General features: G+C 53.6%; 1 protein-coding gene across 1 annotated transcript in view; it reads left to right on the top strand.

The window, feature by feature from the left end:
- Positions 1-180: 180 nt before the first annotated feature.
- The window catches only part of SLC24A4 (solute carrier family 24 member 4), a 169,499-nt gene continuing 146,071 nt past the window's right edge, over positions 181-23,608 (top strand). Inside the window, exons 1-2 of the mRNA XM_004699083.4 lie at positions 181-664; positions 3,105-3,215. Coding sequence (XP_004699140.2) covers positions 535-664; positions 3,105-3,215 — 241 coding nt within the window. The 5' untranslated portion in view covers positions 181-534. The remainder of the gene's footprint in view (positions 665-3,104; positions 3,216-23,608) is intronic.

Genomic DNA, 23,608 nt, shown 5'->3' with positions numbered 1-23,608 from the left:
CTCCTCCCCCTTGCACAGCCGGACGCCTGGGCTTGACTCGCCAGCCAGCAGGGGAGCCCCGCGGGCGCACTGCGCGGCCGCAGCCAAACTTGGAGGAGAAGGATGCTGCAAGGGGGCGCCGGGTCGCGGGTCGCGGGGCCGCACTGAGCGTACCCCGCGGGCGCCCTCGGGCTAGCACGCCGAAGCCGAGCTGCCAGGTAGCGGCTCCAGCGCAGGGACTGCGCCAGCCCTGCGAACCAGGGCCGCCAGCGCCACCGCGCCGGCGTCGCCTCCTCACCCGGGAGCCATGGTGCGCGCAGCGCGCACTCCGCGTGCAGGACTCTAAGCCCAGGCGCTGCTGTACGCTCCATCGCCTCGCGCCCTTCCTGGCTCCCTGGGTCCATCTCGCCTGCGGGCCATGAGGCTTTGGCCCGAAGCCCCTCGTCTCTGAGCCCCGCGTCGCCCGCTTCAGTTCTAGTGCCACGCCGCTACTGAGGGGTCCCCGGCAGCTGCGACCTCTGTTCCCTCGCGGAGACTGCACCCAGGCGCCTCAGGATGGCGCCCCTCGCCCCCCTCGGCCCGCGCAAAGTTCGCAGGAGGCGAGAAATGTTGCCGCAGCAAGTTGGCTTCGTGTGTGCTGTGCTGGCCCTGGTGTGCTGTGCGTCTGGCCTCTTCGGCAGCTTGGGTAGGTGGTGGCTGTAGGCTACCCGCGCCCCCCATGCTAGATGTCACCCCCTTCTCTCCAGCTGGGTCTCAAGGGCACATCCAGCTCCCTCCCTGCAGGCAGGTGGAGGGCACCCAAGGGCTGGTATCCGCCTGCTGAGCTGTGGCGCCGGCTCCTCTGAGCTGAGGCGCGGGTCCCTGGGGGCCTAGGTCGGGACAACTGGGCTGTTACAGTGAAGTGGAGACCTGAACTACCTGCCCCTCCGTGCTGGAGTTCTGTCCCCAGAGTGCACTGGGGAAGGGTCATGTGAGCCCTGGGCTCCAGGAGCTGAGTTCCCTGGTCTGGGGAGGGCAGAAAGGAAGTGGTCCCCTCGCCTGCTCAGAGGGTTGTGCTTTGTGCCCCTGGAAAGCCCTGCTTCAGAGACGGGGCCTGTCATGCTTCTCCACCCACCCCTCGACTTTGCCTAGGTGCAGGGGGCCCTCTGGGTGCCCTTCCTGTCCTGTCCTCCCCCAAACTTAAAAGTGTGGGGTAGTTCATCCCCGCTGGGGATTGCTGCCGCGTTTCAGCGTCACTCCTCTCAACTCGGTTTAATCCTCCCGGGAGGAGCCCTGGAGTCTGTACCACACCATCCACACCCCCCCCTCTTCCTTGAGAAGATACCTGGGAGTAGGGGTCCTGGGAGGTGCACATTTAAGGTGGAGCAGGGGCAAGGGAGGAAACCGCAGAAATGTGTCTTCACGGGGATGTGAGTGCCTGAGAGACCTTCAGCCGCATCTTTTCACTCATGTTCAGAGGTGGATGTGCCGATCTTCCTTTTTTTTTTTTTTTCCCATATTAAGAAGAAATGTGGGTGATGTAGAAACCTCAGCATGCTGGTGTTGTAGTACCCTGTCTGTGGTCCCTTCCTGAGCAATTAGAAGGGTCACCTGAATCTAGAAACCCGGGAGGTTTAGGTGACAGGTAAAAAACCCATATGCACCTTGATGGAACTTTAAAAAAAAAAAAAGTGCCTTTCCAAGCTCCAGCTGTGGGTTTGAGGTAACAGAGTTAAATGGGCCACTTCCAGCAGAAGCCCAGAAGGGTTATTTGAACATCTTAATACCTGGAGCTTTGCAATTGGGCACGTCTGTGTGTTTTTTTCCCCTCGATTACCCATGCCAGAAATAACAAAATACCTAGAGGCTCTTAGATGTCAGCAATGTAGAAGAGGCGTTATTACGCAGCCGGAGCTGGGTGTGCATTGGGAGAGGCAATGAAGAAAGCCTGGGAAGGGAGCAAGCCTTTCGTACTTGCTAGATCGGGAATTAGTTGTAGGAGTAAAAACCCCCACCCCCGCCCCTTGGTCACTGGCACCCTTCCCTGGTTACTCAAGTATAATCCTTAGAGCACCAGCATCACTGGGAGCTTGTTAGATATGCAGAATCAGAGCCCCAAACCCAGACCCAGACCTATGGGATCTAAATCTGCATTTTCACATCCGAAGGTGATGTGTGCACGAGTTCAAGTATGGCAAGCACTGGGCCTGTTACCACCAGCCTCCTCTCTTTACCTGCTTGCCCGCTCACTTCTCTGTTTGCAGGCTCTACCACACTGTGCTTACTGGAAGAGCACTTAATGGTGGCCTCTGCAGACCCTGGTGGTGCTAGGGGTTAGGTGTTGGGCTGCTAACTATAGGATTGGAGGTTCAAACCCACCGACCACTCCTTGGGAGAAAGATGAGGCTATCTGCCCTTATACAGATTTAAACAAACAAACAAAAACAACAACGAAATAACTGCCATGGAGTCAATGCTGACTCATATCGACCCTCTGTGGGTTTCTGAGACTATAACTGTCGACAGGAGTGGACAGCCCAGTCTTTCTCCCGAGGAACTGCTGGTGGTTTCGAACTGCCAGTCGTGCAGCCCAATGCATCACCACAACACCACCATGGCTCCTCGTATACCGATGTGCAGCCTTGTAAATAGGCTCCCTATAAACCAGACTCAACCTGATGGCAGGAGGGCTCCAGCCCCTGGCATTCCTGGGCGATGTAAGGGATGAGCATCCTCATCTGCTCACCGAAAGCATCCAGTCTACCCAGAGGTGCCAGGGAAGCAAGGTCTGGCAGTCGAATCCTCCCAAAATCAGCTGCTGCAAGCCCCATGGAGTGCAGTTCTCCCCTGACGCCCAGGGAGTGGCTGTGACTCAGAGCAGACCTGATAGCAACTGATGGATCCAAGCCTTTGTCTCACCTCTGAGGAGCTGTAGGTCAGGGAAGATCTTGTCCCAAAGTCCTATCACATCTTACTGACCCATCTGGAACCAGCAACCATGAGCCAGGTTCAGGAAATGGCCCCGTGGGTGAGCAGGTTATGGGCCGTGCTTCCCCTGACAGTATCCCTCCCCGCAGGGGGTGACACACATGTGCGAGGTCAGGTATGAGGATGCGGGGACCACATGGCCTTATTTTTCAACCCAGGGCATAAAACGGCTTCTGCTAGCAAACCCGTCCTGCCAGACTCCTGGAGAAACCGGAAGCTGATGGCACCAGTGAATGAGACACAGGCAGCGAAGAACTGCACACTGCCAGGTAAGACATTTCTCCCCTTCTCCCCAAGGCTTCTGGCCTGGGGACACCCATGCGTGGACAGGTGCAGCCAGAGCTGGGATAGGTGGGGAAGGGTGGTTGCCAGTTGTGGAAAGGTATTGAGTGCATCAATCAGCCGTGCTGCTAAGCAACTCAAGTGCTTACTTTATCCACAACTGGAAAGGTCACGCTCAAGAGTTTAAAACCTTTATTTCTGTTCTCACAAAAGCTCCTACAGACAAAGTGTTCTCCGCACTCTCCCCATTTGGCCTGCTCACCAGCCACTCTTTGTTTGTCTTCCTTTTGTCCCCTGGCTCCGATCGTTCACTGGGGCTTGCCGGGCAGCCAGTCTGGGCAGCTGGTCCTCTGGGCTGGCTCAGGGTGGATGGTACTGGGGCTGACCCACCCACTTGGGACCTGCTGGGCTGCTGCAGGGATAGGACACTTTGTCGCCCTGGGGCCACCCCTCTGGAATGGAAACTCCTTGGAGTGTTGCACCTTGGGGGAGAGAAATTGCCCACCCAGGGAGGTAGCTATTTTAAGTGTGTCCGTTTGTTGTTAAAGATGCACTAGTTCAACAATTTCAGTGCGTACTGTTCAGCCCTGCTGGTTCCATTCTTCAGGCTGTGCAATTCCACCACCTTGCTGCCCCCTAAGCTTCCCCTCTAATGCTTCAATGTGATCTCACAGAGATAATTCTTTAAAGGAGCCCAGCACTCAAAGCAGATGTTCCCTGCTAATGAAGAGAAGTTCTCTCTCTCTCTCTCTCTCTCTCTCTCTCTGCCCCAAAGAAGACGTCAGGGGGGTAGTTTGGGTTTGAAGTTTAAAGGTGACCTCAGGGCAATATTGTCTGGGGCTCACACAGCCTACAGGACTCGGGGTGGGGCGGGAGTGGGGCTCGGGAACAGGTTCAGTGGGGGATTCGGGATTCTATTGTGGATTTGAAATTCTGCGCCGTGTTTTGGTGGAAGGTCACTGTGATGTACTTCAGGTTTCTCTTGGGGATTCCAGGCTGTCGGGATGACCCTGGATCTGCAGAGGCGGATCCAAGAGGTTAGGGCTCCCTCTGCACTTGGACCTTCCTGTCCTGAGACCACCCTCATGGGCACCGGTGACAACAAGCACTGGACCCATCCTGTCCATTAGCTCCCGCCAGTACACTGTCTTTCTCAGATAGAAGGGGAGGATGTTTGTGCTGGGCTACCATGTGCCTGGGGTTGGGGCTCTCAGCCTGGGGTCACCAGGGTCCTGAGCTCTAGAATTGGCAGCATCCACTTAAGGAACATGTAGCTACTCTGAGTCAAGAACCCCGTGAGCGCATTTCTAGTTGGTGCCTCCTTCACTGGCCTTGGGCTGGCCCTGTCCCTCTTGGGTCACCTTTGTCACACAGGGTCTGAGCCCAACAGTGCAGGGCCCATTTCCTAGGAGGTAGGTGGTTCAACACCATCCTCACCCTTGCTCCCTTGGAGCCCATTGTTGCTGCCACTGCTGCATCACTGAGGGGCTGCCTCTTTGGGTGTGCACCCTGCACCTCACCTGCTCCTGGGGAGGCTCCCTCCTGCTGATACACCCAAACTGTGAGAGGAGGAGTCTGACCACTCTGGCTTCCACAGAGCCCCGTGTCCCCTCATCTCATGACTGAGCTTTCTGCTCAAAAACCCGAGCACGAGAATGCGTCAGCAATCGGTTGGTAGGAAGTGCTGACCCTTTTGGGGATAGGGAACCAGAGCAGGGAGAAGAGCAATGTCTCTCTTGAGCAACAGAAAATATTCGCACCAGGTGTTGTGTGATGCTGTGGTGGGGCCTGGCCCCAAGGAGGCCTTGGCCGGTAAGTAAACGCCGAATGAAGAGATGAAGGTGCGTTTTGATGCCTTCAGCACTCTATCCTTGACAGCGTGTCTGTAAAGATGAGGATAGTGAAACTCGCATGATGCGTGATTTCCCAAGAGCAGGCTCTCTCCCAGGGCTTCTGACTCCAGACTCATGCCTCCCGAGCCCAGCGCACCTGCCCCAGCTCCGTCTCTAGGTTGGGCTGAGCCGAGGCCCAGCGATCTTTCTGGTCTCCTGGTCCCTGGAGCCGGAGATGGTCCACCCCATTTCTGTTCCACAAGGAGGAGTGGCCCAGTCCAGAAGACGCTCACCTACAAACCACAAGGTTGGAGGTTCAAGGCCCGTCCCACAAAGTTGTCTTATAAAAATGTCCAGCCGTTGGCTTCCCAAAGGTCACGGCCCTGAACATCTCTGGGGACAGTTCCACTCTGCACAGACAGGGCTGCCAGGAGTTGGACTTGACTTTGTTGTTTTGTTTAATGTAGCAAGCACCTGCTGGGTGTCCAGTCCTGCTGGGCACATGGGGCGGGGTGGGGGAGAGTCTAAAAAGGTCTAAGTTGCAGCCCCACTTGTCGGCTGGCTCACTATCCTGTCGAAGCAAGGAGGAAGATCTAAAGTTGGGGATAGTTCTGAGCGATGAAAACTGCAATGCTGCCCCCATGAACAGCCCCCTGGGTGGTCCCTGGGTCTCCGGGTGAGTGGCCCCAGGCAGTTCTGTGCCATCGTTTGGGGATCTAGATGAGGCGGGCCCCCTTGCAGTGACAGTGAACCTTCCCAAACTGGGCTCAGCACATGAGGGCGCGTGTTGGTTCTGTTGCAGAAAGAGTAGGGTCCGAAGTGCGGAGGGGTTGCATCTCCAGGCCTGCCTGTCTCTGCGCTTCTCTGGAACAGGACGTAGCTGTACAGGCCCTGCCTTCTTCCTTCCTTCCTTCCTTCCTTCCCAGAAATGCTGGGCAGGAGGGTGCTGTGGCTGAGTTGCCTGTGCAGAACTAGGGAAGCTTGGCTGGTTGCATTGACTGGGGTCACGGGTGCATCCTGGCCCAACTGCTGGCCACCCAGGCCTGGCTTAGACCTGGGGCACAGGCTCCCTCTCTGGAAGGAGGAGGCAGAAGCCCCTCCCTCCTGCAGATAATCTGGGGTTCACCACAGGACCCAACCGGGAGACTGCCTTTGAGGTAGACTAGAGCACAGAGGGACAGAGGGCCACTGTGTCCGATGGCTGCCCTCTTTCCTACCACTTAGCATTGCCTCCCTAGAAAGCAGGGGAGTGGGGGGATTCTCGCACAGCCCCTGAGCCTTGCACTCCTAGCCTTCCGAGGGGAGGTCTGTGTGTGGTGAGGGAGCATGGAGCTGGGCATTGTTCACAGTCAAAGGGTGGGCACGCCCACCACAGGCAGGGTTCAACCCGCTGCCCTTCACATCTCTGCCAGCCTCTCCAGGGCAGGGCCACCCGCCATGTCCCATGGCCTGTGACTTGGTTCGGGGTACCTTGGTGGCGCAGCCATTACACACGAGGCTGCAGGGCCAGGTGTTCGAAACCAGCAGCCGTTTCCACTCCTGCAAAGAGTCAGTCTCGGGAACCAACAGGGCGGTGCTCCCCTGACCTCTGGGGTCCCTGTGAGTCAGAAGTGAGTGAGTGTGGAGTGACTTCCCAGGAGTCTGAGCAGGACCGAGGCTGCCCTAAGACTGTGGCGAGCGAGCTCTCGGCAGATCCCGATTTTGGTCTTTCTGACTCATTATTTGTGTCCCAGCATAACCGGCCTTCCCTGTCCTGACCACTCAGCATGCAGCTTCCCGCCCCCACCTCCCTACCTCTCCCCGCTCTATTGTTGATATGTCACCAGCCGAAGTCATTCCCTGGGTGGCACAAGCGGTTTGCAGTTGGCTGCCAGTCGACAGGTTGTCATTTGGAGCCCACCGCGGAGTGAGTGCCGGGGAAGAGCATCCTGTAAGTCTTCCTTGGTCGAGAGGAGGGTGAAGAGCGGTCTGTAACACACGGGGGTCACTGTGGGTCAGAACTGACCCAGCAGCAGCTGATCTGCATCACCGGTCTGTTTCGGAAGTTCATGCATTACTCATCTTCTGTCTCCTCCTGAGAGGTACCTGTCTCCTTGCATGCTGGCCTCTGGTGAAGCTCTAGATCCCTTTGCTATTAAGCGGCCGAGCCCATTGGTTGGCTCCGCATCCACAAGTAGTAAGAACATTCTCATTGTCGTCTTGTCGATTCTGACTTACAGCGACCCTACAGGACAGGGTTGAACCGCCCCTGTGGGTTTCCAAGACTAAATCTTTACAGGAGTAAGAAAACCTCGTCTTCCTCCCGAAGAGCAGCTGGTGGTTTCGAATGGCTGGCCTTGTGGTCAGCAACTCAACTGCAAAATGCCCAGCAAGGTACCAGAGAGTGAGAGGCAGCGCCTCCACTTGCTTAGCCTGCGACACTCACGCCTCTAAATCTAACCTTCCCATCAGCCCAACGAATGAGACACATTCCGACCATCCCTGTCTTACAGACGATGCCGCAGAGGTTCAGAGAGGGCCGGTGACTTGCGTGGGTTCACACAGCTAAGCAGCAGCGAAGCGGTATTTGAACACAGCTAGCCTATTTGGCGGTGGGGGGAGAAGGGGCTGTCTGGTCCTGTAGTAGTTACAGTCACGGGAACTCACAGGGTCGTTCTGGTCTGCCCTAAACGGTCGCTGTGGGTCAGCATGGGCTCGATGGCAGTGAGTTTGCACTGACTCCATGGTGTCCACCATCACTCCTCTCCAAACTTCCTCCCGCACGTCCGGTCACCTCTCAAACGAAGGCAGCGTGACAGGGAACAGACAAGAAAAGGAAGTGGTGACCGGGGACAAGCGGCATCAGAAGAGGAGTGGCCCTAAATCGGGCTGCACGTCAGAATCACCTGGAGATGCTGATGTGGTTGAAGAATGCCAGGCTCCACTCCAGAGGCCTGCTTTCTCTCTGGGCCCGGGCCATGCCAGGATGAAGCCAGAGGGGAAGCTTAGGAAGCTGAGGCTCCGCTCTGCTCAAAGGGTGACCGGCGAGAGATCTGCTGGCTTCGTGCTGCTGCTGTTAGAACATCCAAGGGTTGCAGAGAAGAATTGCTCCATGTGGGTTTTTTTTTGAGGGGTGGGGGGCGTTTGGCTGTAATTTCAACAGAAGCAAATTGCCAGGACTTTTCTTCGGAGGTAGGGTTTGAACTGCCGACCTTTCGATTATTGGTTGCCAACCACTGTGCATCACCTAGGGATGCTGGAGGGAACCGCGATGGGCATTTTGAGCTGCTAACCACAAAGTCGGTGGTTTGAACCTGCCTGGTGCTCTGAGGGAGAACCCTGGGGCTTTCTCCTCTCGTACAGGTTTGCACCCCAACAACCCCAAAGGGGCAGCTCTACGCTGTAGGACCAGTAGCAGCCAGAAGAGACTGTATGTCAGTGAGCGAGGGATGCTGAGGGAGCCCCGGTGATGTGCTGGGGTTACATGCAGGGCTGATAACTGCAAGGTCAGCTGTTCAAAACCACCAGCCGATCCTCAGTAGAAGAGACTTTCTGCTCCTCTAATGAGTGATAGTCTCAGAAAACCAACAGGGGCAGGTCTGCTCTGTGCATAGGGCTGCCATGAGGTAGAATAGAGCTGGGGTCAGCGGGGGATGCTGGGAGGTCGCTGGGAAGGCAGCATCTTGGGCCCCACCCAAGACTTCCACTGCATCAGAATCCCTCCAGGAGATCCCTGTGATTCTCATGTGGACTCGGGTCAGAAGCCCTGGGCCAGAAACACTCCTGCCACGTGGTAGGGGCTCAGCAAATATTTGAATGCTGCACAAAAGCTAATACTTTGTTTAACGTAGGGATCTTCCTGAAAACCTTTTTCTTTTAATGGAGGGAAGCTAGGGGGAAAAGTTATTTCGGGCTGCTGCTGCTGTGGAAAATTCATCACTTGATTCCCACCCCCACCCCCTGGCCCCTGAGATTTCCAGGCGAGACTGAGCCTGTGGGCCTTTGCTCTTATTGATTGCCTGCTCTGTGCAGAGGAAGCCCTGGAAGAGGAAGTGGCCTCTCTATGAGAGGTGTGGAAATGGGACTGTGTGGCAGTGGGTGTCGGCCCCCTGGGAACCCCCCTGTTTCCACACACCCCTCCATGCTGGCACCTGGCCTTAGACAACAGCTCGGGATGGAGTCAGGTGCTTCTCAGTCCTGGCCCGCAGGTGGCGGGCAGTTGGGGAGCTCCTGACAACACTGCGGGGCTGCCTGTGAGAGCAGAAACATGAGGATGGGCTCTGCGCCCAGAACAGTTCCCTCCTCCCTCAGATCCCTCTGCTCACTATTCAGTCCAAGTTGCTCCAGAGACGTTCATTTGTGATCAAGGTGGTTCCACTCAGCTCTTGGCAGGCCACTAATTCTGTCTTGGTGATGTAGAGGGTTACATGTTGGACTGCTAACCACAGGGTCAGCAGTTCGAATCCAACAGCCACTCCACGGATGAAAGAGGAGGCTGTCTGCTCCCAAAAGAGCTAGCAGTCTCAGAAGCCCACCGAGGCAGGTCTGCATTGCCCGAAAGAGTCATTCTGAGTTGGAATGGCCTCCCTGGCGTTGCTTGGCTCTATTTGGGGAATTCTGTTTGCTTTGTTGTTCTCCCTGACTGCCAGAATATTGACGGGGAAAGCCGGCGTCCGTTATTTAAATCTGTAAAATGGGGATTAAACCCAACACAACCCCTTGCCACCACCCACATCCCAGCTCCTAGGGCAGAGGAGATCTGCCTGGGTGGGGGTGGTGGGGGTGGGGTGGGAAGTGGGGTGTTTCAAAGCGGAGCGACTGGTGGGTTTGAATCACCCTCCTTGCATTTCGTAGCTGAGCTCTTAGCTGCCATCCCCATCAGGGTTTCTTTCAGCATGGAGATACTAATGGACTCAAATGGAAGAATGGATGTGTTTGGACGATGGTGCTGAGGACGTGGTCAATACCACGGACTGCTGAGCGCACAGACAACTGGCTCTGGGCGAGAGGCGGCCAGGAGCCTCTTTAGAGGCTGGGATGTGGACACTTCATTTGAACATGTTGTCAGGAGAGACTAGGCCATGTAGAACAGCGGTTCTCAACCTGTGGGTCGCGACCCCTTTGGGGGTTGAACGATCCTTTCACAGGAGTCACCTAAGACCATCAGAAAACACATATTTCTGGGCCCACTGTGCACCAAGAATACTTGACACGTAGGATTCACGTGTGCAGGCACTGGCTTCTGCTTTCAGGGTAGGTCAATTTATCTACCTCCCCTGGACACGTACAATGCCTGGTGTCTACCCACTGCTGTGGGGTCTCTTCCAGTTCATGGCAACCCTGATAGATGTTGTCCAACTGCTTCTGTGTGTTCTGAGCCTATAATCCTTTGGGGGAGAAGACAGCCTCTTTTCCCCACGGAGTGGCTGGTGGGTGAATTTGAATCACAGACCTTGCGGTTAGTTATCAGCCCGAGGATTTACTCGGTGTGCCTGGTGCATAGTAGGTGCCGGGTAACTTATTTGTCAGTTGGATTTGACGAGAACAGGTGAAGAAGTAAACAGCATCTGACCAGACATTAATATATATACGTGTGTGTATATACAGTGAACCCTCGCCACTTCGCGCTTCGACTTCCGCGGCTTCACTCTATCACTCTATCACTCTAACAGCGCATGCTCTGTCATTACTGCCACTGATTGGCTCATACTGTACACGCTTGATGCCACAAATAATATAATAAATAATAAATGATAATTGTAACGTCCAAAATGTTTTACTGTATTTTCCCTTTTTCATTTAATAAATTGGGTAATACGAGTGTAATGGTGACTAAAGGGTGTTTTTTCATGTCCTCTATGCTCTAACTACGAAAATATTTGATTTACAAATAAGGAATCCTACTTCGCGGAATTTCATTTATCATGGTAGGGTCTAGAACTGATTAACCACGATAAACGAGGGTTCACTGTATATATATTTCCCCCCTTTTCTCTTCTGGAAGCAAACTTGTTGTTTTGTTTTTATCTTCGGAGAATTGGGACGCAGAAGGGTGACAGCTTGTAGAGCTCGCCTCCAAGGCAGAAAAGCTGCGTGATCTTTGCCTCACTCTTGATGATCGGCTGTTAGGGCACATTTTAAGGAGGCTGGCAGCCTAACAGGTTTCAAACCACAAGTCAACAGTTCAAAACTACCCTCTGCTGTGCAGGACAAAGATGAGGCTTTATACTTGAGCTAAAAATGACAGTTTTGGAATCCCACTAGGGCAGTTCTGTCCTGTCCTCTGGATTGACTGAGTGAGCATTGGCTCAGTGGCAGTGAGTTTGTGTGTGCGGGTACTTACGCGTGTTTGCATTCTGGCTATTTCCTTGGGAGAGGGTGTGTCTCCCCCATTCTTCCATTGCCTTTCCAAAGTCCAGAATTTGAATGGCCAGTATTATCCTTCCCTTTGATCACCCGTGTTGACTTGGGTTTCCCACACCCCATGGCTCAAGTTCACACAGAGAGTGAGTGAGGGAGTGAGTGGCTTGGTTTGCTCTGCCCTCGTGCAGAGGATTGGATCATCCCTCATTGTTGCCAGGAGCCCTGGTGGTGCAGTGGGAGGAGCTTTGGGCTGCCAACCAAAAGGTTTGAATCTACTGTTGCACGCTCCTCTGGAGAAAGGCTAGGCACTCTACTTCTGTCTGCACAGGTCCAGGGGGCCCCAGGAGCAGGATTCAACCTGGCGGCGGTGGGTGGTGGTTGTTGGGGGTTGCTGAGTTAAATCCAACCTAAGTTCCAAGTTCCTCCATACCGCAGAGTAAGGCTGCCCCATGGGGTTTCCTGGGCTGGGATGGCACTGTCGGGAAAGTGTTGGGCTGCTAACCCCAGGGTGGGCAGTTCAAGACCACCAGCCACTAAAGACTGACAGCCTCAGACACCCTGTACAGCATGCTCTGAGTGGGTTGGGATGGTTGGTGATCGATAGCCGATCGCGTGGTGGTCTTTTCCCCGAAGAGCCTCTGGGTGGGTTGAACTGCCACCCTGGTAGTTAGCTTAATCAGTGCTCCACCAGGGCTCCATTAGAAGCTGCTTCATCATGATTGGCTGGGCCCTTCCTCTGTACGTTGGGGTGGTCTGGTGCCTGTCTGGGTCCACATTCAGGAGACAGGAGAGGAGGGTGGGGAAGGCCTTGATGATGTCACAGCATTTCAGGGGAGGGGCACGGGCGAGGGAGGGGCCTTCCTCATCTTCTTTTCCCTCAGCACCAGAGCTGGGGTAAGGGCCAGCCACGTCATGTCTGAGCCCGTTGTTGGAACCGCTGTGTCACTCCATCTTGTCAAAGGTCATCTTCTTTCTTATTGACCCTTTACTTTACCAAGCCCGATGCCCTCCCCCAGGGGCTGGAAGGGGGTGGAGCCCTGGTGAAGGCTGGACTTTGCCCACGAGCTGGCGCTGAGGGGGCTGAGGAAGAGGGCAGACCTCAGAGGGCAGCCAGCTTCAGGAGGAGCAGGAGAAGGCCGGAGGAGGACGGGACCCAGACCCACTAGGACACGTGGGCGTGGAGCTGAGGCCCTTTGGATGGAAGCCTGCTGGGAAGGCCTCTTCTGCAGGCTCATGAGACCCGTCACGAGTTGCTATGGAAAAGCACATTCTGAGCTACAGAAGGAAGGCTTGAACTTATAGGGCACCTAAGCGATTCTGCAGTTTCTGTTCCAGACCACAGCAAGAGAGCAGCCATCGCCAGGAAGCGAGCCTCACTAAGTGCGAAAGCCAGAGCAACACCATGCAGCTGCGGCTCAGTGAGCCTGCAGTGGGGACAGGAGGGCGAACGGTGTGGGGTGGTCCCCTCCTGGCTCAGAGACAGGAAGTGCTCTGCGCACGTGTTGCTGGGAAATGGCACTTGCAGGCTTCGGGGTGGAGGGTGCTGCCACACACCTGTCCTTTGTGGAAATGGAAGTTTCAGCCAAGGTGACACAAATGAGTGATGTCTGCCTTGTTTCTGTGGGTAGGTAGGTCACGGCTCAGCCTGCCTCAGAGAGGCAGGGACTGCCCAGGGAGGGCGCTTCTTGGACCGACCACCTCCCAAGGACTGGGCGGCTGCTCCAGGCAGGCTGGCAGGGCCACCATGTGGGACAGTGGCCTGCCATCCCTGGCCTCTTCCATCCTACTGTGGGGCATGGGGATGAGGACACTCATCCAGTGAGTCAAGGTCTGAGGTCCAGTCTTGGCTCTGCCAAGCCCCTGCCTGGGAATTCTTGCCTTTTTCTTTCTTGTTGACGAAGGGGGTGTCACCGGCTACGCACGCAGACATCTAGCAGCCAGAGAAGATTCCCAGCCAAGCAGGCAGCCGCTCTTTCTTGGGGGTGGGCGGCAGGCAGTGTGTGGAGGTGAAGGCAAACATGTGGGTTTGAGTCCCAGCATGCCACTTCCCAGCCGTGTGACTTCGGGCATGTTACATAACCGCCTTGGCGGCGGCAGCCTCTCCCTGTTGTAAATTGAGGAGAAAAGTAGCTCCTACTTCCTTTGTGCTGGGAGGGCAGAGGCGTGGCGTTGGGGCAGCGCGTCCCTGGCCTTCCCTTTTGTTGGCTTGCTGAATGATCTCTCCCAACTGGCCTCAGACACTGCCATGGCCAAGAGGCTGCTCACCGGGGCGCAGGGCTCTCCCTGCCTTACCCTGGACACACTTCTGTGTGCGAGGTGGTCCCTGAGTGTGCCGGAGTTTGTACTTCAGGGGCACTCTGCTCATGGTTTCATGCCACTACCATCAAGTCCATGCTGACTCATAATGACTCCCTATGGGTTTCTGAGATTGTGACTGTTTATGAGAGTAGAAAGCCCCATCTTTCTCCTGAGGAGCTGCGGGTGGTTTTGAACTGCGGACCATTTGGATCACAGCCCAATGTGTAATCACCACACAGCCAGGGCTCCATCTGTACACAAGGTTGCAGTCCTTCATCTTCAATGTGGATTATGATGATAACACCTGCCATGTGATGATAACTCCTGCACATGGTAGGTGCTGTCACCACAGTCCATATTGAAGGTCAAGAATTGCAGCCTTCAGTATGGATCACAGCTTCATGTAAAGAAGACCAAAATGCTCACGACTGGAACAGTAGGTAACGTTATGATAAAGGAAGAAAAGATTTCAGTTGTCAGGGATTTTGTCTGACTTGGATCCACTATCAAGGCTCACGGACGCAGCAGTCAGGAGGTCAAGTGACTCATTGCCCTAAGTGAATCTGCTGCACAAGACTTCTTTAAGGTGTTGAAAATCAAGAATGTTACTTTGAGGACTAAGGTGTGCCTAACCCAAACCATGGTACTTTCCATTGCTTTATATGCATGTGAAAGTTACACACTGAATAAGGAAGACCAAAGAAGAATCGATGCCTGTGAATTATTGTGCTAGAGCAGAATAACGAAAGTACCGTGAACTTTAAAAGAACAGACAATCTGTCTTGGAAGAAGGACAGCCAGAGTGTTCCTCAGAGACAAGGATGGTGAGACTTTGTCTCACGTACTTTGGACATGTTGTAAGGAAAGCCCAGTCCCTGGAGAAGGTCATCATCCTTGGTCAAGTAGAAGGACGGGGCTAAAGAGGAAGACGTTTGATAAGATGGCTTGACAATGTGGCTGTACCAATGGCCTCCAACATGACAACAATTGTGAGGGTGATGCGGTGTTTCCTTCTGTTGTGCATAGGGTCTCTCTGAGTCAGAATTGACTCGATGGCACCTAACATCATCGTCATCGTCATCATCATCCTGAGGAACAATGCTCAGGGCCGTCTAGGCATGGACTTCCCTCGTTCTGAAAAGCAGCAGTGGAATCCATCCCACAGGCTTGATTGATTAGCAGCCAGTCATGAAGACGCTGCAAGAAGCCCAGCACCGCATTGCGTTGGGCACCGGTTCACCCTCAGTCAGAGGCTGTGTGGTTTAATCACTGGCAGCAACAAACCACTCTAATTTAGACAGCCACTCCTATTGTACTGGGCAGACTAGGACACGGACACCCGGAGAGATTAAGCATCCAGTCCAAGACAGAAGCAGTGGTGCTCGTGATGGGTCAGTGCTGACCTGTTGGTTCCGACTCGCAGCACCCGGTGGACAACAGTATCAAGCCCTGCCTGGTCCAGCTGCACCCTCACAACCATCATTAGGTTGGATCCCATTGTTGGAACCCCCAAGTCAACCCATCTTGTCAAGGGTCCTCCTCTTTCCCCCTGACCCTCTACTTTACCAAGCATGAGTCCTCCCCTGATAACATGCCCCCAAAGTACGTGAGAGCAAGTCTCACCACACTCACTGCTAAGGAGCATTCTGTCTGTGCTTCCTCCAGGGGGTGTCTCTCCAATGGTGTCTAGTCAATCTTCGTTGCCAGTACCATCATTCCAGTACCATCATTCAGTTCTTCTTTGGTCTTCCATGAATGTGACTTGATTGCGCACACCTTGCCTTGGGGCAGGTGGACATTCATCCTTTCCGTGACATTAGGGCTTTTTTATTTAAAAAAAACCAAAACTTTAAAGAGGTCTCATGCTGCAAGATTTGTCCCCTACAGTACACCAGAGGTGGAGCCAGACTATGTGTGAATGTGAGTATCTTCAATGACCCATCACCAGGCTGGAAGAAGGCGAGTTAGCGAGGAAGACGCCTGTTCCAGCCTTCACTTCCGTTGAGATGCTGGGGACCCACTTGGGGTGCCTGTTCATTGTAACAGCCAACATCTGTGTGGCCTGCTTCTTGGTACGTTGCTAATGCGGATTTGTTTGCAATCAAACTTCTTTTTTTCCCCTTGCCTTATCCACACTATCGGCCCATCTGGTAGCAAGCTTTCCTCCCCTGCCATCTGCTCCCCTGTGACTTCCAGATTCCCTGCTTGCGACGCCTGGCTGCGGGCCTCCCGCCACCCAAAGTGCACCCACTGGCTTCCTCCCGAACTCCGGGAATGGTCCTCACCACATTAAAAATGGAAACCTCTGAGCTCGGCCATGCAGCACCCTGGGCGGCAGAGATCTCGACAGACACAAGCCCAGGGCTTCTCTGTGGACCCTTGTCCATTATGGAAGAGGCCCCTCGAGCCTCACCGTTTGCGGTAAAGCAAGAAATAGAAGTGCAGTGACTGGGCCCCTTGGGCAGGGGCCAGACTGGTGCTGTGTCTGGCACAGAGATGCTCTCCACGGAGCGCGTCAGCCCCTTGCTGATGGACAGGGGCGACCAGTCCATCGCTGCTCCCATCACTACCATAGCGGGTTCTGCTCGGTGCCTGGTTCCCAGGGTGGCTGCCTGAGGAACCCAGTGTGGTACATCTCCAGAGGGTCTGCTCGCCCCCTGCCCTTCTCTGCGCTGCACCAGCCTCAGGCGCTGGCCGAAGTCCAGCCTTGCTGTCGGGATGTGCATTAGAATGGGGGAGATTGTTGGTGCGCCCTGAGAAATCACAGCTTCATCTCATCTCCATACCTGGAGGAATGCTTACTAGCAACGCTGCCCTGCTCCGCCCACCGGCTGTCCGAGGGGAAGGGAAAACAAACAGCTCCTCAGATTACCGGGCTCCACCGCGCTGAGTAATGAGGCTTTGGGGATTTAGCACAAAGTCCCGTGCTCGACTGGGGCAACTGCAGTGGAATCAGTAGGCTTTGATTGGTTGATGCTGTTGTTGTTTGTAAAGAACAGAACTGAGGGGGCGGGGAACTGCCGGGCACCTGCCACCACTGGCCCGCTGCCCCGGGAAGATGCAGTGGCTCTAGGGGTTGAAGTTGGCCAACTGGTTCACAGTGGCCTTACTGAGCCACGCTGCGGGCACTCGCCTGGATTCTCGCGGCAGGTCACAGGGATAGTAACGTTGCCTGTACTCAGCAGTCCTCCCCTGCTAAGCACTCTGTGCCCCGTCCCTTTACTCTACCTGTGAGCTCTTTGAGGGTAGGTGCTGTGTCCTCCAGCCTTGATGCAAGGTCCTAGTTTGGAGTCTGACCCCTCATTCTTACCAGTCAAATGGCTGTGCCCTGCCAAGGGGACTGGCCCCTCTGCTGGCTGCCCTTTTGAGCCTGTTGATATTTGGGAGCAGATTAGGACACCCAGCAGGAGCAAGGCTGCTATAGTTCAGGGGTTACGTGCACGGACCCTGGAGCCTGGTCACCTGGTTTCAAATTCTGCCTCCACTGCTCCCTAGATGTGGCTGGGCCCTTGCCTTCCTCCCTAAGGGGAGCGGGAAAATGTTGTGGCTCATGGATGTCCCTAAGTTAGAGGGTGGCGCATTGGCTAAAGTGCTCAATGGATACCAGGAAAGTTGGCAGTTCGAACCTACCATCCACTCTTTAGGAGAGAGATGTGGTCATTTGTCCCCGTAATCCTTTCAAGACCAGATTAGTTTTTGCTTTGGATTTTTAGTGGTGGTTGAAACCATGTGTTTTCAACAATGGGAAGTATTTTGAATGAGATGGGGAAAAAAATGTTTTCAAGGTAATCTGGCTGATAATGCAATTAGTGGGAGACATACATCCCGAGGGGTCTCTGATGTTGGTGTTGGTGGGCTGAGGCCTGTTCCCCCAACCCCCAGATTTACAGTTATACCAGCCACCTAATAGATGACAACATGCTTTTGAAGTGGGCTAGGAATGTCCCACTAAACTCCAGAGGCGGAAAATGTAATGGGCATATGTGTCCTCCAGGTCACGAAAGGGTTAAAGACGACAGCCTTGGAAACCCCCTGGGGGAGTTCTACTCTGCAGGAATGGACTCAAAGCCTTTGGACTTGATTGGTTTGGTTTTAAGCTCTAGAACAATCCCTGAAATTTATTAAGTGTGTGTGTGTGTGTGTGTGTGTGTGTTCTCATACCTGCTCTACCTCCCACCCCACCCCCGACCCCAGTGTCTGCCCCCCAGTACAGAGGTGGTCACAACACTTTTCTTTCATTGCGGTCATCTCATCATCCTCTGCTTTTGCTCATCCCTGTAAAGCGCTTAGGAGGGCACGTGCCCCCGTGATCTCTGGAGGTTCCTCACGCTGCTCTGTAGCTTCACAGGATCTGTGTTTGGAATGGGCCCCTGCGGAGGGGTGGAGGGTGAATTCTGTGAACACGGCCCTCGTGTTATGGAGAGCAAATGCTCACGATGTGGATCCGGAGCCTGTCTGCTGGCCATTCCTTCTTAGGTGCAGCTGACTCTGTACTGTTGGCACCAAGGGACTGCTTAGCCCTTGCCTGTCACCAGTTGCAAGTCAGACAGTGAGCCTCGGTACCCTGGCCCTGCGTCCAGTCCTTCCTGTTTGAGACAAAGGACCCACTGAATAAGATCTGGACGCTGGAGACTTGAGTGTGATTCTGCTCTGCCACACCTGTGCAGTTTTGTGCAGGTCACTTAAGCTGTCTCAGACTTAATTTCCTGCCCATGAACTGGACTCCAGGAAGTGACAGTCTAATTGGTCTCTCAGAGGTTTAAGGATTAAAGGGGAAAGTGCTGTAAAGTAGCATTCCTGTTTTGTTTTGTTTTAGTTTCCCATGACTGTAAGGGGCTCTGGGGGCTGGTTATGCACTGGGCTGCTAATGGCAAGGTCAGCAGTTCGAAGCTACCAGCCCCATCCATGGAAGAAAGATAAGGTGTTGGGCTCCTGTCAGGATTTACACTTGATCCCATAGGACTGCACGCATAGAAATAGACTTGATAGCTGGGGGTTGGGGTAGAAGCTTTACCTGGGTTAAGTGCCTGGTTTACAGCCACAAGATGAGCCAGCATCAGCTTGATGGCAGCGAGTTTGGGTTTTAACTCTTTGAAGAACAATCCCTTTTGCAAAGTTTAAAGTTGTATGTCGCTTGGCCAGGCTGTGATTCTCAGTGGTTTGGCAGTTAGGTAAATATGTCATTATTTCCCCATGATGAGATCTGATACAATGTAACCACTTGCATGATGAGGTCTGCTATGGGCAGCCAATTGGCTGAGAGGAAATTTCCTCGAGGTGTGGCCTGTATCCAGTAGGTATCTAAACACTGCCTCTGGCTCATCATTTCACTTCTGGGTCTTTGGACTCGAACCAGCCTGTTGTGATGTCTACTGAGCTTGAGCTACATTAGCCTCTGGAGTCTCTGCAGCCGGCAGCCTGACATCTAACCTGCCAGCCTTGGGTTTCTCAGCCCCTCACAGCTATGTGAATCAGAAGATGCCTCCAGTCTGATATAAGGGCTCCAGATTAGAACTTGCCAACCTCCACAACCCTGTGAGTCATTTCCTTGAGACCTATCTTGAAATATACACATATATAAACGTCGCTGACTTTTTTTCTCTAGAGAACCCAGCCTAAGACACTCCTGGTGAATTAGAGGAAAACAGCTATTTGATCCATAGCATCATGAATAGAATTTGGTGAAAATGTTGAGGTGGATGGGTCATGGACTTCCTGGTTAAGGTAGAAAAGATAAAATTGGTTTAGACTGTCCTGCCAGGTACCAGCTTAAGGGTGCCCCCCCGCCCCCAATCAGCTTGTCTCATTTTGTCCTACGGATGTCTGACTTTGGAATCTCTTATACAAGGATAAGTCAAAAAGTACTACCAGAAAATCATAGAAACGTTTATTAAGCCAAGGTCCCAACATACGAAGCTATTGTTTCTCGGCATAGACTCCATCTAGGTCAGTGCCTTTCTGAAGGCAACATTTCCCTCTTTCTACCGCCTCCCCGAAAGCATTCTGTGCTCTCTGATTTACACTGCATCAAAGCAGCAGTTCTGGCATGCCCACGGGACTCAGACTGCGCTCCTTTTAGATGTTCTTTGAGTTTCTGGAACAAAAAGACGCCTGAAGGTGGCAAGATTTCCACTGTCGGGTGGCTGGAGAAGGTTTCCCAATGAAATGCCTGTAGGACAGCCTGGCTACCCTTGAAGGACCACCAGGCACGTTGTCATGATGGGGAAAATCCTTTGTGGAGTTTTCCTAGCCTTTCCTCACCAGCGCCATGTTCTGCTTTCTGGAAATGTCTTCCAAATAAGCTCCCATATTACCCATGTCCTTGGAAAAATCCATCAAGATGGGCCCTTTCAGTCCCTGAAGACAGTCCCTATCAGCTTCTGAGCTGTCTTCTCTGCCTTGAGTTTTACTGGCCCCCGCGGATCCCCTCAGAACCACAGTTTTGATCGGACCTTTTTCTGAACCCCCCTAAAGAGACTGAGCCACGTGTGTTACTGAGGGCACTTGGCAGCAGACCACGTCGCTCCAGTGTCACTGTTGTCGTCTTGTTAGGTGTCATTTCGTTGGTTGACTCTCTTCGCGGCCCTGTCTGTCACAGAAGGAAACACTGCCTGGTGCTGTGCCGTCTTCAGTTAATCCTGTGTTTGAGCCCATCAACGCAGCCCGTTTCAACAGCCCACCTTATGGAAGGTCTTCCTCTTTATCGCTGCCCCTCTACTTCATATTTTACCTACATGATGTCCTTCTCTAGGGACTGGTCTCTCCTGACCACATGTCCGGAGTACGTAGGAGGAAGTCTCACCATCCTTGCCTCTAAGGAGCTCTCTGGCTGCCCTTCTTCCAAGACAGATTTGTTTGTTCTTTAGGCAGCTGGTGGTACTTTCAGTATTAGTTACAGCATCGCAATGCACCCCTTCTTCTGTGGTCTTCCTTATTCAGTCCCCAACTTTCACGTGCATATGAAGCAACTGAAAATGCCAGGGTTTGGATCAGGCCTTAAGCCGTAGTCCTCAAAGTAACATCCTTGCTTTTCAACACTGTAAAGAGGGCTTGTGCAAGCAGATTGACCCAAGGCAATGGATTGTTTGATCTCTTAACTGCTGCTTCCATGAACATTGATTGTGGATCCAAGCAAGATGAAATTCTTGACAAGTTCAGTATTTTGTCTGTTTATCATGATGCCACCTACGGGTCCAGTTATGAGGATTTGGTCTTCTTTACATTGAGTCATAATCCATACCGCAGACTGCAAGCCTTGACCTTCATCAGCAAGTGCTTCAAGTCCTCCTCCCTTTAGCAAGCAAGGCGGTGTCATCTGCCTGTAACATTTTGCTTCACTAGAGCGCCTGAGTCTTCCAATCCCACCCACTGCTGTGAGTGCAGTTGCTTCTGACTCATAGCAACAGTGGGACAGAGTAGAATGGCCCCTGCCCACCTGCCCACGGAGGGTTTTTGAGACTGTGAATCTTCATTAGAGCAGACAGCTTTATTTTTCATCAGCAGACTGCCTGGTGGGTTCAAACCACTGGATTTCTGCTTAGCAGCCCTAATGCTTCCTTACTGTGCCCCCTAGGGCTTCTTAATCTTATGATCCTTGGTGGTACTACTTTGAGCATCTCCACTTTATGTTACAAGATAAAAGTTACAAGGTACAAGTTAGGTGCAGAGAGGTTAATTAACTTGCCCTAAGTCTCAGAGCTCAGACTTCTCAGAGTAGGTATTCTAACTCGGGCGCCCTCGGACACAGAGAGGCGGCCAGGGGAAAAGCTCTCAAGCATGACAGGTGTTGAGTAAGCGCAGAGCATAAGGCACGTGGGTGGCTCTGGAAAGAGTCACACAGCAAACTCTGTTGGACCGAGAGCCCTAACACCCAGGGCCTCCAGGCTCCGTCTGGTCGGCAGGGGAAGCTTTGAGCAGCTCTGTGCTTTATGACAATGAATCTGGAGACAATGTGGGTATAACTTAACTTCCCACACTAGGTAAAGATTCTGAACACGATGCCCCCCCCCCTTTTTTTTAAAGGGAGAGGGAAAGACAAGACAGGGTGAACAAATAAGAGTTAATGCAAGAGATTCGTCGAAAGCAGGATCAAGACTTGTGCAGGATGAGAGAGGCTGTGTGCATCTTGCCAGGGTTGGTGTGTGAGCTAAGAGGTAGGCAGCTCTACTATAGAGGGGGGTGCCAGGGCTGGTTACACCAGCGTTATCCAGACAAAAGCCCAGAAAACACCCCCCTTCCTTCTTCCGACTCAGAACCCCTCCCGAGATCCTGCCATCAGTCCCCGGAAATAGACATCACACCTGGTCAGGTAGGAGGCCAGTGAAAAAGAGGAAGTCCCTCAAGGAGCCGGATGGACACAGATGGACACAGTGGCCGCAACACTGGGCACAAACACAGCAGTGGTTGAGGGGATGGGGCAGGGCGGGGCAGCATTTCCTTCTGTTGGACACAGGGCAGCTACGAATCAGAACTGACTGCACAACACCTGGCAGCAACCTGGGGATCCTGGAGTCCCTGAGGGATGGTTTAGCACTAACTGAAAAATTGGAATTTTGAAGCTACCCAGAGGTGCCTCGGAAGAAAGGCTTGGTGATCTACTTCTGAAAGGTCGCAGCCATGGAAAGGTGATGCGCAGGGCTACTGGGCACAGTGGGGTCTCCAGGAGCCAGAAGTCAACTGGGTGGCCACCGGTGGGTTGCTTGATCGTCACTGAGGTTCGTGGCCCCCCAAAGATCCTTGCCCCCAGTCATATTCCAAAGGGCACTCTCTGGACATGGCTGTGGGAGCATTCGTTGGGTGCTGGGACGAGGCAGAGGAATCGCTGTCCGCGGCAAGCCCACAGGTCAGAGGGAAGAAGAGACCTGAGGTCACCAGGTGTGGCTGGACTGTCATACTTGGATCCCCTCCCACCCCCACCTGAGTTGGACGGCCTCAGGAAGCACATGGCACCGGAGCTGTGGCACTGATGGGTGTTTGCTGGACAGACCAGGAGTAGCGGGCATCAGTGGCAGAAATAGGATGGCCAGAGAAGCCGGTGGACAGGGATTGGACTGTCAGTTCAAACACTCGACCCTTGGGGGGTGGATTGTGCCAGGCTTGGAGGGTGGTGCATCGCTCCAGGGCTGGGCTCCCGTCAGCCTCACACACGGTACAGAGTAGACACTGTGACACTCGGCTCCTTGGGCCAGGCGATGGAGCAGCCAATGGAGCAGGGTAGCCACTCGTGGGAGTGGCAAAGGAGGATTTCTGACCTTCAGGGACTGCAGTAGAGGTGGGCATCTGCTGCTGGGGCAGAATCAGCAGAGCAGTGGTAGAATTCTCGCCTTCCACGTGGAAGACCTGGGTTCGAATCCCAGCCCGTGCACTTCATGCGGAGCCTCCAGACCTAGAGGGACGAGGAGGAAAGGCCTGGCGATGGACTGTGCAAAACCAGCCCATGGACTCCGCAGGTCATTCTGCAGCTAAAGATGGACACAGGGCAGGGCCAGACTGCGTTCTGTTCTGTTGAAGCAGGGCCCACGCCAACAGTGGTTCCCCACAGCAGCAACGTAACGGGGCTCAATCCTGCAGGTTCCAGCAGGTGCCGAGCCTGTGTAGCTCCGAGCAGCACATGGGCATTAAAACAACAACAACATTTTTTAAAAGGCTAAACGTTTTGAGATACAGCACATCGAATCTATGGCCTGTTCTCAAAGTGAAAAACTTATTATAACGTGGGATCATGCAACGCACAAGCTGCCATGGATGGCTCCCATGTGGGGTCACGTAACTGATTGTAGGCAGGGTGTGTGTGTGTGTGTGTGTGTGTGTGTGTGTGTGTGTGTGTGAAATGTGGCAACTGTAAAAAGTTTCTGAATGCACAATGACCAAAAATTAATTCAAAATCAAACATGTCACATATCCAATGT

This window comes from Echinops telfairi, unplaced genomic scaffold (assembly GCF_000313985.2).
Source record: "Echinops telfairi isolate 266 unplaced genomic scaffold, ASM31398v2 ScPeMD7_18;HRSCAF=68, whole genome shotgun sequence".
Taxonomy (NCBI): Eukaryota; Metazoa; Chordata; class Mammalia; order Afrosoricida; family Tenrecidae; genus Echinops; species Echinops telfairi.
The sequence above is the reverse complement of the archived record's forward strand: the minus strand, read 5'-3'. Positions and strand labels throughout refer to the sequence as shown.